Here is a 14657-nt window from a genome sequence, read left to right on the forward strand (position 1 = left end):
CTGGCCTGTTTTCCTGCTGGCATCCTCCTTCCTCTCACTCCAGCCCTGACTGTTGTGGGCAGGCCCCGGGGCAGAGTGACTGCAGCTCTGCACCAGCCCGGGTGATTCAGGTCTTAGGCTGCTGTCCCGCTCAGCCCTGGAGGATGGTTTTCATCCTTTCCATTTCTTCGTTGGCCACACCATCATTTCCCACCGGTCTTTCCTCCGAGTGTCTCCTGTCTTTCTTTCTTCTCGGCTGCTGCTGGCCACCAGTCCTGCCGAGGCGTTTCGTGTTCGGACAGCTGCGGTTTGCACCTTTGCCATTCCCTGCCCCAGCCCTCTGTCCTTACCGCTCCATTACTAGGCTCATTTTCCCATAATAACCAGGGCAGGTTTTGGCTTTTCTGTGTCCCGCTCAAGAATCTAAGGTGATTTTGCCTGTTAACTCCTGTTTTAGATCAAAATTGCTGCCTGATTTTCTTCTAAGGAATGTGGCCGCATTCTATTCTCATTTATCCCCATCCCCATCCTGTGTAATGTTTTCTTCTATTAAGACTGTGTTCCTTGGTATCCCAAATAGGCATCCTGCTTCCCCTATACTGGTCCTTTCATCCCATGGGTATGTTTCAGCTTTCCTTCCTGTTTTCAGTCCTCTTATGAGCCAGCATCCATTAGGGCCCAACTGAAAACACACTATTTGAAATTCAAGCTATTCATGCTTTCTGCTCTCTTGCTGGACTTAGGGTTACTCTTGCACTGATTAGGATTTACCCCTGGCATGTTTCTAAGAAAAATATGTTTTATTTGCTTCCCCTGAGAGCTAAGCACCTGAGACTGGGCACCTTGTTTGATGCGATTTTGGACCTTCCATGGCACTTGGTAAATACTTAATGTTTTGAAAAGTGAGTTGTGTCTCACTAGAGGCTCTCCTTATCCTAACTGAATAGAGTGTATCAGGTGGTTGGCTGAGGTTGGGAGTGCTATGAGTTGAAAAATTTTTCCCTAAGGGAAAAAATTAATTTCATGAGTTTCTGTCATGGAATTGAATGAATTAAAATGGTCTTCTTTGAAGGATAATTTGAGAAAATTCCAAGAAGTTGAGAACAGATGGCTGTTATGGAAGTGTGTTCGGCAAGCAGATTTAGTTTATATCTGTGTGTATCTGTATACACTGAGTGTTTATACACACATGATCATGCTTATGCACGGTCTCTGTTTAGGAAAAAGAAATCCTGATTCTCCAGCCTTCTTCCTACTTTGATGTGTATTTTTGGTAACACTAGCCTCTTTTTTCTCTTTTATTAGGATAGAATATAAAAAAATCTGTTGTCAGATTTTGATAACTATTGATTTTTTTTTAAATTCTAGTGTTATGCCCTATTCTTTAGTGCCAAAAAGCAAACTGAAGTTTTATTTCAAATTCCTTAATTTTTACTTAAAAATTTTCTATAACAAAGAATGCTTTAAGCCCACCATCCTTTTAACCCTCAGAGTAAAGTTCTGAGCCTTCTTCATCCACACGTTAATGTTTTTGTGGATTGGGTCCTGGTTAAAAACTGAAGAGAAATCAACATCTTTCCATCAGAAGCCATCTTTTTCTGCTCTTCGTTGTAGGTAAGAATAAGAGACTGTTTGAAGGGACGTCCAGTGGTTAAGAATCCACCTGCCAATGCAGGGGAGATGGATTTGATCCCTTGTCCGGGAATTAAAATCCCACGTGCCATCGGGTAGCTAAGGCCGTGGGCCACAGTTTCTGAGCCCACTCGCTATAGAGCACATTCTCTGCAACAAGAGAAGCCACTTCAGCAAGAAGCCCTCACACCACCACCAGAGAGTAGCCCCTGGTCACTGCAACTAGCAAGAGCCCATGCAGCAACTGAGGCCCAGTGCAGCCCCCCTCCCCCCAGATATATAGTCAAATAAATAAAATTCTTTTAAAGAGAGAGCGCCTATTTGAAGTCACCTGCTGGTGAGGAGAGACCATGGTTCTTCCAGCCTGGGTGCACTCGTGTGAAGGCTTGCTTGTTAGTCTGGTTCGTACAGACTTGGAAGTACGTAGGAAAGGTAGTTGGCAGTGATGAAAGTCTAAGGCTCTTAGACATCTAGCTTGTTTCCAAAGCCTCTTCTGATTTGGCCAGCTGCTCCGGCTCTGTGTGCCCGTAGCACTTGCTCCATACTACTGTTCCCATGTTGTGTAAAATCTTTTCACATTATTTATTCAGAAATATTTATTGAGTGCCTACTACTATTGGGTACCAAGGACTGTTCTGAGCACTGGAGATAACATCAGGGAACAAAAGAGCCGGAAGTCCCCGCCCTTGTGGAGGGCGCCTGTAGCAAAGTGCGAGGAGCCTGCGGCACGCACACAGCCCATCTCCTCCTCCAGAGGCTTGCCAGGTTTTCAGCCTACGTGGGGTGTCAGGCCAAAGGGCTAAGCTCAGAACTTCCAAAGGGTAGAAACAACTCGGGAGAGGCTGCTTATCAACCTGGAAAGAGTAAAATTGTGTAGTGTGTACGTGATGGTAAGTGCTATGGAAAAAAACATCAGAATAAGAGTGTTACGGAGTTCGAGAATGAAGGTTGCAAGTTTAGATAGGGTGACCAGTGTTGGCCTCACCAGGGTAATGTATGATCCAAGAACTGAAGGAGGTAAAGGAGTGAGGGAGTCGTGCAGGGAGAAGAGCACTTCAGGCAGACGGAATAGCAGAGTCCTGAGGTGGAAACGTGCCTGGTGTGTATGAGGGACAGACATGGAGACCTGGAAAGTGACAGGAGGTGGGAGCCTGGGGACGCATTCCGTGGGCTTCTGAAGACCTTTGGGAGACTTTAGGTTATACTCCCAAGTTGAAAGAAAAGCAATTTAAGCAGTTTAAGCAAAAGGATGACTTAAATGAAGAGGCCATTCTGACACTTGTGTTGAGAATAGACCAGTAGGACAGGCGGGGTAACAGAGTGACTGCTTAAGAGATGATTGGGAATAATCTGGGTGAGAGATGAAGGTGGTTTCGACCAGGGTAGAAGCAGTGGAGGTGGTGAGAAATGGCTGGGTTCTGAACATACTTTGAAGGTAAACACAACAGGGTCCCTTGGCTGATGAGACAGGGGGTGTGGCGCGAAAAGAGAGGAGTTGGGAATTACAGGATTTTGGGGTTGAACATCCAGAGGGATAGAGTTCTTTTTAATTCAGTTGTAAGAAAACTATAGTTTGAAGGGGTAGGGTTGGTGGCTTGGCTAAGAGACTAGGAGTTTGGTTTATGGACATCTGAAGTGTGAAATGTTTCTGAGATAGTCAGATAGTGATGACAAATAACAATTGGATAAAGGAGTCTGTAATTATGGGGTTCTAAACTGGATTAGTTTTAGCATCAGTCCTTCCAGTGAACACCCAGGATTGATCTCCTTCAGAATAGACTGGTTGGATCTCCTTGCAGTACACGGGACTCTCAAGAGTCTTCTCCAGTACCACAGTTCAAAAGCATCAATTCTTCGGTGATCAGCCTTCTTCACAGTCCAACTGTCACATCCATACATGACCACGGGAAAAACCATAGCCTTGACTAGACGGACCTTGGTTGGCAAAGTAATGTCTCTGTTTTTTAATATGCTATCTAGGCTGGTCATAACTTTCCTTCCAAGGAGTAAGCATCTTTTAATTTCATGGCTGCAATCAGCATCTGCAGTGATTTCGGAGCCCAAAAAAATAAAGTCTGACACTGTTTCCACTGTTTTCCCATCTATTTCCCATGAAGTGATGGGACCAGATGCCATGATCTTTGTTTTCTGAATGTTGAGCTTCAAGCCAACCTTTTCACTCTCCTCTTTCACTTTCATCAAGAGGCTTTTTAGTTCCTCTTCACTTTCTGCCATAAGGGTGGTGTCATCTGCATATCTGAGGTTATTGATATTTCTATACTTTGGCCACCTCATGAGACGAGTTGACTCACTGGAAAACAGTCTGATGCTGGGAGGGATTGGGGGTAGGAGGAGACGGGGACGGCAGAGAATGAGATGGCTGGATGGCATCACCGACTCGATGGACATGACTTTGAGTGAACTCCGGGAGTTGGTGATGGACAGGGAGGCCTGGCGTGCTCTGATTCATGGGGTCGCGGAGAGTCGGACACGACTGAGCGACTGAACTGAACTGAAGCTGGATTAAATCAATATGGCAGTCCGGACAACATGCACACATGCGACTTAAGTTGCTTCAGTCGTGTCTGACTCATTGCGACCATATGGACTATAGTCCGTCAGGCTCCTCTGTCCATGGGATTCTCTAGGCAAGAACACTGGAGGGGACTGCCACGCCTTCCTCCAGAAGATCTTCCTGACCCAGGGCTAGAACCTGTATCTCTTGCATCTCCTACTTTGACAGGCGGCTTCTTTATCACTAGCACCACCTGGGAAGCTCAGGATAAATAAAATATGGCAGGCAGGACACATATAGCCAGTATTTAAAACCATGAGACTGGATGGGATCAACTAGAGAATGAATATAGATAGAAAAGAAAGCCCCAAAACTAGGCCCTAGGGAACTACAGAAATAAGAGTTAGTGTTGGAGGATTCTATTTTCAGGTAAGAAATAGTCGGGCGTGGCAGGCCAACACTTGCTGCAAGGGGAAAGAAAAAGGTAACTTGCAAAGAACATATTTTTAAAGAGATCAGATAGCTGTGGAAGCAGTAAGAATGAGATACACTAAAATTCCAGACAGAGAAGAGCTACTCCTAGATGAGCTGACCGTTGCTGACTGTTTTCTTCTCTGGAAGCATTCTGTAATTCCAGGCAGGGGCTGAGCACCAGACTGGGCCCAAACAGAGACCTACTCTGGGTTGACGAGAAACCATCTGACCCTGCTGGTGATTGATTATGCTGCTGCTGCTGCTGCTGCTAAGTCGCTTCAGTCGTGTCTGACTCTGTGCGACCCCATAGACGGCAGCCGACCAGGTTCCGCCATCCCTGGGATTCTCCAGGCAAGAACACTGGAGTGGGTTGCCATTTCCTTCTCCAACATGTGAAAGTGAAGTCGCTCAGTCGTGTCCGACTAGTAGCGACCCCATGGACTGCAGCCTACCAGGCTCCTCTGTCCATGCGATTTTCTAGGCAAGAGTACTGGAGTGGCTTGCCATTGCCTTCTCCGGATTGATTATGCAGGGCTGATGAAATGATTGGAAACTAGAGGAATCCCCAAAGCAAGGAGCCTTCCCCAGGAGACGTTTGCTGAATTCTGGGTAGTACAGGAAGTTGGTGGCCAAACCAGAAGGCAGATTGAAATCTCACAGTCTTGCGTTATTTAGGAGATAAAATCTCACTGAAAGGATGGGTCTACTGCAAAACAAAACTGACTCTTCCTTAAGAGAGGTTGTTAACCTGTTTGGGATTGGGAAACTCAGGGCTGAGGAGTAAAAAGACCTGCCAAGCTTACAGTCAAGTGACCGTGGGCATTTGTTCTCAAAGAATAGGTAAAACAAGAGATGGACTGAATCTTAACAGAACGGTGACCCAGTCCTGACCCAGCAGAGCCTGATTGGACTGGACCAGTGGGACCCATTCCTTCTCCCTGTTCATCAAGGAGAAAATAGGAAGCATTTGGAGCTGATGTGATTCTTTTGTTCACAATATTCACCATACAATAAAAAATTATTAGACATTGAAAAGGCTGGGAAATTGACTAAAAATCAGGAATATTGATAGAAGCAAACCCCAAATGATCCCAATAATGGAGTTAGCAGAAAAAAAATTTGAATTACTATGATTAGTGAGTTAAAATAGAGGAAAAGATGGACAAAATAAGTTTTAAAGTAAAGAATTCCAACAGAGAATTGAAGCTATAAAGAGAATCAGATCAACACTGTAAAACTGAAAATTTGTAAAATTCAGAGCACAACAGGTAAGTTTAAAAGCAGATTAGATATAATAGAAGATAAGATTAGTGACTTTGAAGACAGATCAGTAGAAAATTTCAAAACTGACACACAGAAAAATGAATGGAAAGAACAGAGCAAAACATAAATGCATAGAGAGACCATTGAGATGCAGTGAAAAAGTCTGATGCTCTGATTAGCATCCTAGATGTAGAAAAGGAAAGGTCAGTCACTTTGCGACCCCGTGGACTGTAGCCTGCCAGTCTCCTCTGACCATGGGATTCTCCAGAATACTGGAGTAGGTTGCCACTTCCTTCTCCAGGAGATCTTCTCAACCCTGGGATCAAACCTGGGTAAGTGGAGAGCCAAAAAGTCCTCAAAACTGATGGAAGATATCAATCAGATTCAATGTTAGGTAACCCCCAAGCAGGAAAAACACACAAAAGAAAACCATACCTAGGCATATCTTAAACTGTAGAAAGTGAAAGTGAAGTCGCTCAGTCATGTCCGACTCTATGCGACCCCGTGGACTCTAGCCTACCAGGCTCCTCCGCCCATGGGATTTTCCAGGCAAGAATACTGGAGTGGGCTGCCATTTCCTGCTCCACACAATCTTCCCGACCCAGGGATCGAACCCAGGTCAATCCACATTGCGGGCAGACACTTTACCGTCTGAGCCACCAGAGAAGTCGGCAAACTGTAGAAACCAGATACTAAAAGAATATCTTATAAAGCCACTAGATAAAAACTGACAGCTAATTTTATATTAAATGGTACAGTGTTGAATGCTTTCCCTCTGAATTAGCAAATAAGAAAAAGATTCCACTATTCTCATTTATATTCAGAAATACTTTGGAGGTCCTGCGCTAAGGAAAAGGAAGAAATACAGGCATGCTTTGTTTTATTGTTCTTTGCTATATTGCACTTTACAGAGACTATTTTTTTTTAAGTTTGAAGGTTTATGGTAACTTTGTATCAAACAAATGTATTGGCACCATTTATAATATACTAATATTACAATATACCTTTTACAGTATACTTATTTTATAAACTAGCAGCATCAAATCAGGAATGGAAAATTGTAAGATGCCACTTACGATAGTATCAAGGTATTAGATACCCTGAAGTAACTCTCAAAAGATATATAAGCCCTCTGTATGAAAAACATGGCTGAAACAAAGAAGCCCTAAGTAAATGGAGTGATATATGACATACATGTATTCAAAATTAAGCTGTCTATAATTCAGTCCCAGTCCAAATCTAGGCAGAGTGCTTTTTTGGTGGAAATTGGCGATGGAAATACAGAAGATCTACCCTAGCCAAGGCAATCTTGAAAAGGAAGAACCCAGTTGGAAGACGTATAATCCATATTTTGTAATCAGTTTACAAAAATGAAGGCAGGGTAGTGTTGCCATAAGAACACATAGACCAGTGGGCCATAAGTAGACCTGTATGTGGCTGTTGAGCACTTGAAATAGCCTGGTTCGAACTGAGATATGATCAACAAAATACAGAATAGATTTTTAAAGACTCCGTATGAGAAGAATGTAAACTGTTTCATTAGTAATTTTATATTGATTGCATGTTGAAATGATATTTTGGGTTAAAATCAAATTCATCTGTTTTTAAATGTAGCTACTGTTGTCATTCAGTCACTAAGTCATGTCCGACTCTTTGCGACCCCATGAACCGCACCACACCAGGCTTCCCTGTTTTTCTCTCTCTGGAGTTTGCTCAAACTCATGTCCATTGAGTCAGTGATGCCTTCCAACCATCTTATCCTCCGTCGCCCCTTTCTCCTCTTGTCTTCAACCTTTCCCAACATAAATGTGGCTATAAGAAAATTTTAAACTATGTATGTGGCTTATTTGTGGCTTTGGTGGCAGCAAAGATTCATTCAGTGGACATAAAAATACAAAAGAGAAAAAAAGGTGAATCATATAGAACTTCTCTTCATCAAAAGACACATCTACAGTTTGAGAGGTGAAACCATAGATTGATAAGAAAAGTATAGATCATAACAGAGGACTCTTATTCAGAAATATATAAAGATATAAACTCTTGCAAATATAAAGAACTCTTGACAATTAAAAAAAAGGACAATTTTTAAAATAGGCAAATGACTTGAAGCTTCGTAGGGCCAATAAGCATATGAAAAGATACTCAGCACCTTTTAATTATCAGGGAAATGTGAATTAAGGAGGGGATGAACTGTAAAGAAAACTGAGTGCTGAAGAATTGATGCTTTTGAACTGTGGTGCTGGAGAAGACTCTTGAGAGTCCCTTGGACTGCAAGGAGATCCAACCAGTCCATCCTAAAGGAAATCAGTCCTGGGTGTTCATTGGAAGGACTGATGTTAAAGATGAAACTCCAATACTTTGGCCACCTGATGCAAAAAACTGACTCACTGCAAAAGACCCTGATGCTGGGAAAGATTGAGGGCAGGAGGAGAAGGGGACCACAGAGGATGAGATAGTTGGATGGCATCACCGACTCAATGGACATGAGTTTAGATAAACTCTGGGAGTTGGTGATAGACAGGGAGGCCTGGCGTGTTACAGTCCATGGGGTCGCAAAGAATCGGACGTGACTGAACTGAACTAAGTACACATCTGTTGGAATGGCTGACGTTTTCAGTACTCATGATATTAAGTCAGTTAGAACTCCCATACACTGCTGCTGGATGTAAAAATGGTTGCAACTACTTTGGAAAAAGTTCTGACAGTATCCCTCAAAACTAAACATATAACCAACCTCATAACCTAGCAGCTGCATTCCTGTGTATATATCCAAGGTAAGCGAGTGCGTTTATATGAACATTGAAAGCAACCCAAATATTCCTTAGCAATAGCATGGATAAATAAGTGCTGGGTAAATAAATAATTCATACAATAAAAGACTGCACAGTGATACAGGAGAATGAACCACATGCTATATGATTCCATTTGCATGAAACTTAATAATAGGCAAAACTAATCAATGGTGGTAGAAGTCTGAAGAGTGGTTCTGTCTAGAAGGGGGCGTGAGGATCTTCCAAGAATGTTGAAAATCTAATATAACTTTATCTCTGGGGGACTTCACTGTACACGTGTACATGTAAAACGTCAATAACTGTGTGCTTGAGATCTCTGCATGCCGTATGTGTGCCATACCTCAGTCGCTTACAGCATTATGCGGTCGTGCCTGGCCGTTCCTTGGTGAAGACTATAGCGCATTTATTTCTGTAAGACCAGTACGTAAACTCAAAAGACAAGTGGTAAATAACGGGGGGAAATTTAGGAAGGAAATGAAGTTGTAAGGAAGGAAGTTGGGTCATTAACTTGTCCATAGTCCGAGCTTGGTTTGTTGACTGCAAGATTGGGGTTGTGATTTTATTGCTCAGGAAAGGACGTCTGGTTTGGGCCCTTCACTGGTAGCCCTCTGGACAAGGGAAGTTAAGTCCAGGTATATGGAAAAGAGGGAGGCTTTAATTCTATGATACAGATCAAGAATAACCCTTTATCTTTCCTTTGTATTCCATCTGTCTTCCCTGTTACTTAGCATTCAACCAGTATTCATTGATCACCCACTGTTGTCTGGCTTTCTCAAGGTATCTAGCTACACCAGTGAGTAAAACAAATAAGGATCCCTGCCATTACAGGCTAGTGCGATGGGAGAAGACAGCAACCCACTGTGAACTGCCGCCGCCTCCTTTTCTTGTGCATAAGAATCAAGCAGAGCAAATATACTTAGAGGAAATCAAAAGCTGAGTCTGTATCCAGCCCCAGCTCACTGATCTTCCGCTTGAGCAGTGGGAAAAGACTTGTCATTTTGGACTAACTTCACAATGCCATGTGTCCAGGGGGACATAATGAATATGCGTAGCCTTTGGGAGCATCTGTCAGCGCCTGCTGATTTCCATACTTCTCTTCTACCATCTGCCCTACTCGTCGTTTTTTACTATCAATTTTCTGGGAAAAGTTCTTAGAAAATATGTTTTCTGTAATGGTATGACTTTGGGATAGTTGAGCCCTAGAATGTAGCGCAAATCATCCTCTTGGAAAGTTCTGAGAAGGAACCCAGCTAGTTATTCTGAGAGTTAGGGTTGTGGTGTGTGTTCTTTTCATACACTGTTCTAAGTCTCATATTGTGATAAATGCTAGATCTGAAAAATCATATAGTACAGTTGAAGCCAAAGAAATAAAACTGCTCAACTAAAATCTTAGGAAGAACGTTTAACAGGAGTGTTCTGACCCAGTGTATCCTTTTGTAAGTTTATTGTTTTATTTTATTTTTTAATTTCTGTTGTTTAATTTTATTTATTTATGTTTAGTTGTAGCATGTGAATTCTAATCTGCAGCATGTGGGATCTAGTTCCCAGTGAGAGAAAAAAAAGTGAAAGTCACGCAGTCATGTCCAACTCTTTGCGATCCCATGGACTGTGTAGCCCACAAGGCTCCTCTGTCCATGGAATTCTTCAGGCCAGAATACTGGAGTTGGTCCCATTCCCATCTCCAGGGGATCTTCCTGACTCAGGGATTGAACCTGGGTCTCCCACATTGCGGGCATATTCTTTACCATCTGAATCACCAGTTCCCAGACCAGGGATCAAACCTGGGTTCCTTGCTTTGGAAGTACAGACTCTCAGCCATCGGACTACCAGAGAAGTCCCAAGTTTGATGTTTTTTTTAAATGCAATTTTTTTAAATCAAGTACTCCTCTGTAGAAAGAGATTTCATGGAGATTAGAAAGTGTTGATGTGTATCTAGGGTAGAAAGGAAGTAATTAAATTGTTTCCAGTTGGGATTTGTAGTCAAAGGATGGTCAGTAAAACAGAAAGCCATTTCCAGGTACAGAGGGGAACAGTGGTACCATTTAGTAGAGAATAGTTATGCCTTATATTTGCCTAACACTTACAGTCCAAAAAATGTTTTCACATGCCATCTTATCCTCCCAATAACCTAGTGAGATATGTATTTTTAATTCTTATTTTAATAGATTTGAAACTAAGAGGTGTTAATTGATTTGCCCAAAGTCAACAGCTGGAAAGTGTCAGAATTGGGGCCCTCTGCCTCTGAAGCCCCCAGACTCTTTTATATTACGCTTTTCTGAAAATTTTATGCAGTAACATGTAAGCAGTTTGGGCAGAGAAGGGAGGTCCCAGGACCAATTTTAGTAATGCTAAAGGCAGATCTGAAGTCAAGAATCTGCAAAGCAGAATAACTTCCCTGCTCATGTGGGAGGGGAAAGGGGAGGGTTGTGCACAGAGGTTAGACCGTGTACCATCTTTGGATCACTCTGAGCAGACAGGACGGAGGCCTCTGTACTCAAAGGTGAACCTTTGGACCAAGTAGTATCTATCGTAGCATTTCTTGTAGAATTATTTCATGGCTTCTGTGGTGCCAGTAATACACTCTCTCTCTCTCTCTCACCTCTGTCTTCAGGAGCCTCCAGAAGATGACGCAAACATCATTGAGAAGATCCTGGCATCTAAGACTGTCCAGGAGGTTGGTGGCTGATGTTTCTGACTTATGTGTCTCTAGCGCACATTTCACCCTCTGTTAAAAGATGTCTCTTGGTGGGCCTTCTCAGCTGGACCGAGAGCTAGGCAGGAGCTCTCTTGGGCTGGTTGAGACTTAGGTTTACCTCTGTAGAAGATTTTAGGACATGAAATTCTTAAATATTTGAGTATGACCCAAATTGATGTTTTTCTCCCCTGTGATCCTAGCAATAGGTATTGACCTCTTAGTTGCCATAGCTCACTGAAAGTCATCAAGGAGCCAAGAAGAAGAGATGGGAAAAGACTCCCAGTGCAAACGCCTTTTCCTTTCGATACCTTCAGGGCTGTCATAGGGAACTTCTAGAGAAAACCCCTGGTGTGAAAGAGCATAAGAACACAGTGTCTGTGAGAGCATGGTTTCATTTTTACCTCGACTATTTATGAAAGGAAACTTCCTCGCTTTGAGAGTGAACCCCTCTGAAGTGTGTGGGGAATAAGCAGGGGGTGGGAGGGGTAGGACAGGTTGGCAGGGACACTGAAATTGCATGTTCTCACTTTCACAGCAGCTCTTAGAGTCCTGGGCCAGTTGGGGTTTTTCAGCTGAGTGCTCTCCTAGCTGAGATCTTGGAGTGACACCGGGAGGATTTTTTTTTTTTTTAAACGTTGTAGCTTAGCTGTGTGTTCAGCCTTTAGAAAGTCTGCTCCAGAGCTGCCAAAAAAAACGACCTGGTAAAATGCAAATGTCCTCGAGAAATATGTTCTAAACCAAGAAGGAGCACTTGATTTACCTTTTTCATTTGGTACATAAGAGTGGTCCACAGGGATCTAGGCTGATAACGGCTTGCTTTGGGTTACAGGTCCACCCAGGAGAACCCCCATTCGACCTGGAGCTGTTCTATGTCAAGTATAGAAATTTGTACGTCTGTTTAATGTATTCTTTGTATTTGGATTTTATATGAATAAAACGTCTTTCCTTCATCCCATCATTATCTTCTATATTTTCCAAGAATGGCCCCTAAGGTGTGACTCACAGACCTCAATTGGTTCAAGTTCACCTTAGGGGGCAGTGCTCAACTTTGCGTATAGAGTCACCTGGAGAAATTTTTAAAACTACTGAAGCCCTTGCTGCCCTCAAGGCCAGGTGACTCCTTCTCTGGGTGTAGTTCCCAAGGGTTGACGTGTTTTAAAAACTCCCAGTGCAGTTCCTGTTTGCACACAATGTGGAGAATCACAGTCCTATAGCCTGTACTTTTCTGCTCTCTTGCATTTTCCTTTTTTTCTCTGCTATGTGCCCACTTCCACTAATGTGCATGAATGCTAGCCTCCGTATACCTGCCCTGCCTCCAACTATGAGCCAGTTTCTCTAGAAGCCACAGAGTGACCTGATGCTTGAAATTGCTGCCTTGTCCTGTGTTCAGTTTTTGTCCTGAAGGGCAAGGCCCTTCTAAGTCCAGTCTCCAGCAGTTCCACAGCAAGCCACTCCACTACTACTATGTTAGATGGTCACCCTGGTTATTTTGGAAACTTTGAAGTCTGATTATTTGCTGGTTCTGCACTCGTCTCACAATCTGTGTGTCTTTGGATAGTTCCTACTTACACTGTAAATGGGCCACAATGGAAGAACTCGAAAAGGACCCTCGCATCGCACAGAAGATCAAGCGATTTAGGAATAAACAAGCCCAGATGAAGCACATTTTTACTGAGGTGAAGCATTACTTATTAATTTGATCACTGATTTTCCTGCAGTATTAGATCCCAGGTTTTAAGTTTCTTTAAGTCGAAGTCCCGTGCAGATCTATTGCTCAGGCGTGCCCTGATTTGAGACACAAGTTGTCCAGATTTAAGTCAAAGAAAATGGAATAAGGCTCAAACTTTACAACTGATAACTCCTAAGAATCTGCATCTTGGTCACATTCTATAGCAAAAGGAATCTGTTCACAGTTTTTTCATTTCCTTCCTCCCCCTCCCCAAAAGGGTAATTCCAAGAATTAATGTTTGGGTGTAAAATAGAAACAAAGCCAAAATGTTAGAAAATAAGTAAATAAATATATCAACTTGGGAATTTCTAAGTGTAGTACCTACAGTAAGAGGAAGGATTGATGGATTTGGATATCAGAGCATGTTTAGTGTCTATAAATTGGAAAATACCACAAATCTTAAAGTAAGTACATATATGTATTTCCTAATTGTGTACATGCATACCTACATACAACTGGGCTTCCCTGGTGGCTCAGACAGTAAAGAATCTGCCTGCAATGCAGGAGACCTGGGTTTGATCCCTGGGTTAGGAAGATCCCCTGGAGAAGGGACTGGCAACACACTCCAGTATTCTTGCCTTGGAAATCCGATGGGCAAAGGAGCCTGATGCGCTACAGTAGTCCATGGGGTCGCAAAGAGTCAGATGTGACTAACACTTCACTTTGGACTTCCCAGGTGGCACTAGCAGTAAAGAACTCCCCTGCCAGTGCAGGAGGCATTAGAGATGCGGGTTCAACCCCTGGGTCGGGAAGATCCCCTGGAGGAGGGCATGGCAGCCCACTCCAGTACTCTTCCCTGGAGAATTCCATGGACACAGGAGCCTGGCAGGCTACAGTGCATAGGGTCACGAAGCGTCAGACACGACTAAAGCAAGTTTCCATGCATCTACATATGAGGCTTGCATTCTTATACAGTATGGAAACCTCACTTATCTTTGCGTAGACACAGACATGATGCACACTCATACACATATGACAAAAAGCTGTCATGATTGAAAAAATAAAGGAAAATACATAGAGACGTAGACATGAAAAAACAGATGTATGGATACAGGGACGTGGGATCGATTGGGAGATGGAGATTGACATACATACACTGCTGTATATAAATAGGTAACTCATGAGATCCTATGGTATCACACAGGGAACTCTGCTCGGTGTTGTGTGGTGACCCAACTGAGAAGGAAATCCAAAAAAGAGGGGATTTATGTATATGTGTAGCTGGTTCACTTGGCTGTACAGTAGAAACTAAAAATTGTAAAGCAACCATATTCCAATAAAAATTAAGGAAAAAAGAAAAGTGCAAAATCCTAAATAGAAAAAAATGGACAGATTATTGGGGAATTAGGGAAAGAAGGGGGAAATTATTTACCAATCATACAAAAAAGTAATCAATTTCATTAGCAGCCAAAGAAATGCAAATTAAGATGGGAATCTTATAGTTTTAACTTACCAAATACGGGAAGGTTTTAGAAATAAGTACTATCCTTTGCTGGTGAAGGTGCACGGAAGAGATCCTCTTGTCATCACATCTTGGGAGTATAACCTAGGATGCCCCCTCAGGAGAGCAGAGACTCT

At 42.8% G+C, this 14657-nt stretch overlaps 1 protein-coding gene across 13 annotated transcripts in view; it reads left to right on the forward strand.

Annotated features, from left to right (window-relative positions):
- Positions 1–14657, forward strand: part of CHD6 (chromodomain helicase DNA binding protein 6) — a 203300-nt gene that overhangs the window by 95735 nt on the left and 92908 nt on the right. For all 13 annotated transcript variants that reach the window (XM_055437516.2, XM_055437507.2, XM_055437515.2 and 10 more), the window contains 3 exons: positions 11267–11329; positions 12180–12238; positions 12909–13026. In XM_055437516.2, coding sequence (XP_055293491.2) covers positions 11267–11329; positions 12180–12238; positions 12909–13026 — 240 coding nt within the window. The remainder of the gene's footprint in view (positions 1–11266; positions 11330–12179; positions 12239–12908; positions 13027–14657) is intronic.

The sequence above is a fragment of the Moschus berezovskii genome, chromosome 15, assembly GCF_049115385.1.
Source record: "Moschus berezovskii isolate FMDL1 chromosome 15, NW_MosBer_1.0, whole genome shotgun sequence".
Taxonomy (NCBI): domain Eukaryota; kingdom Metazoa; phylum Chordata; class Mammalia; order Artiodactyla; family Moschidae; genus Moschus; species Moschus berezovskii.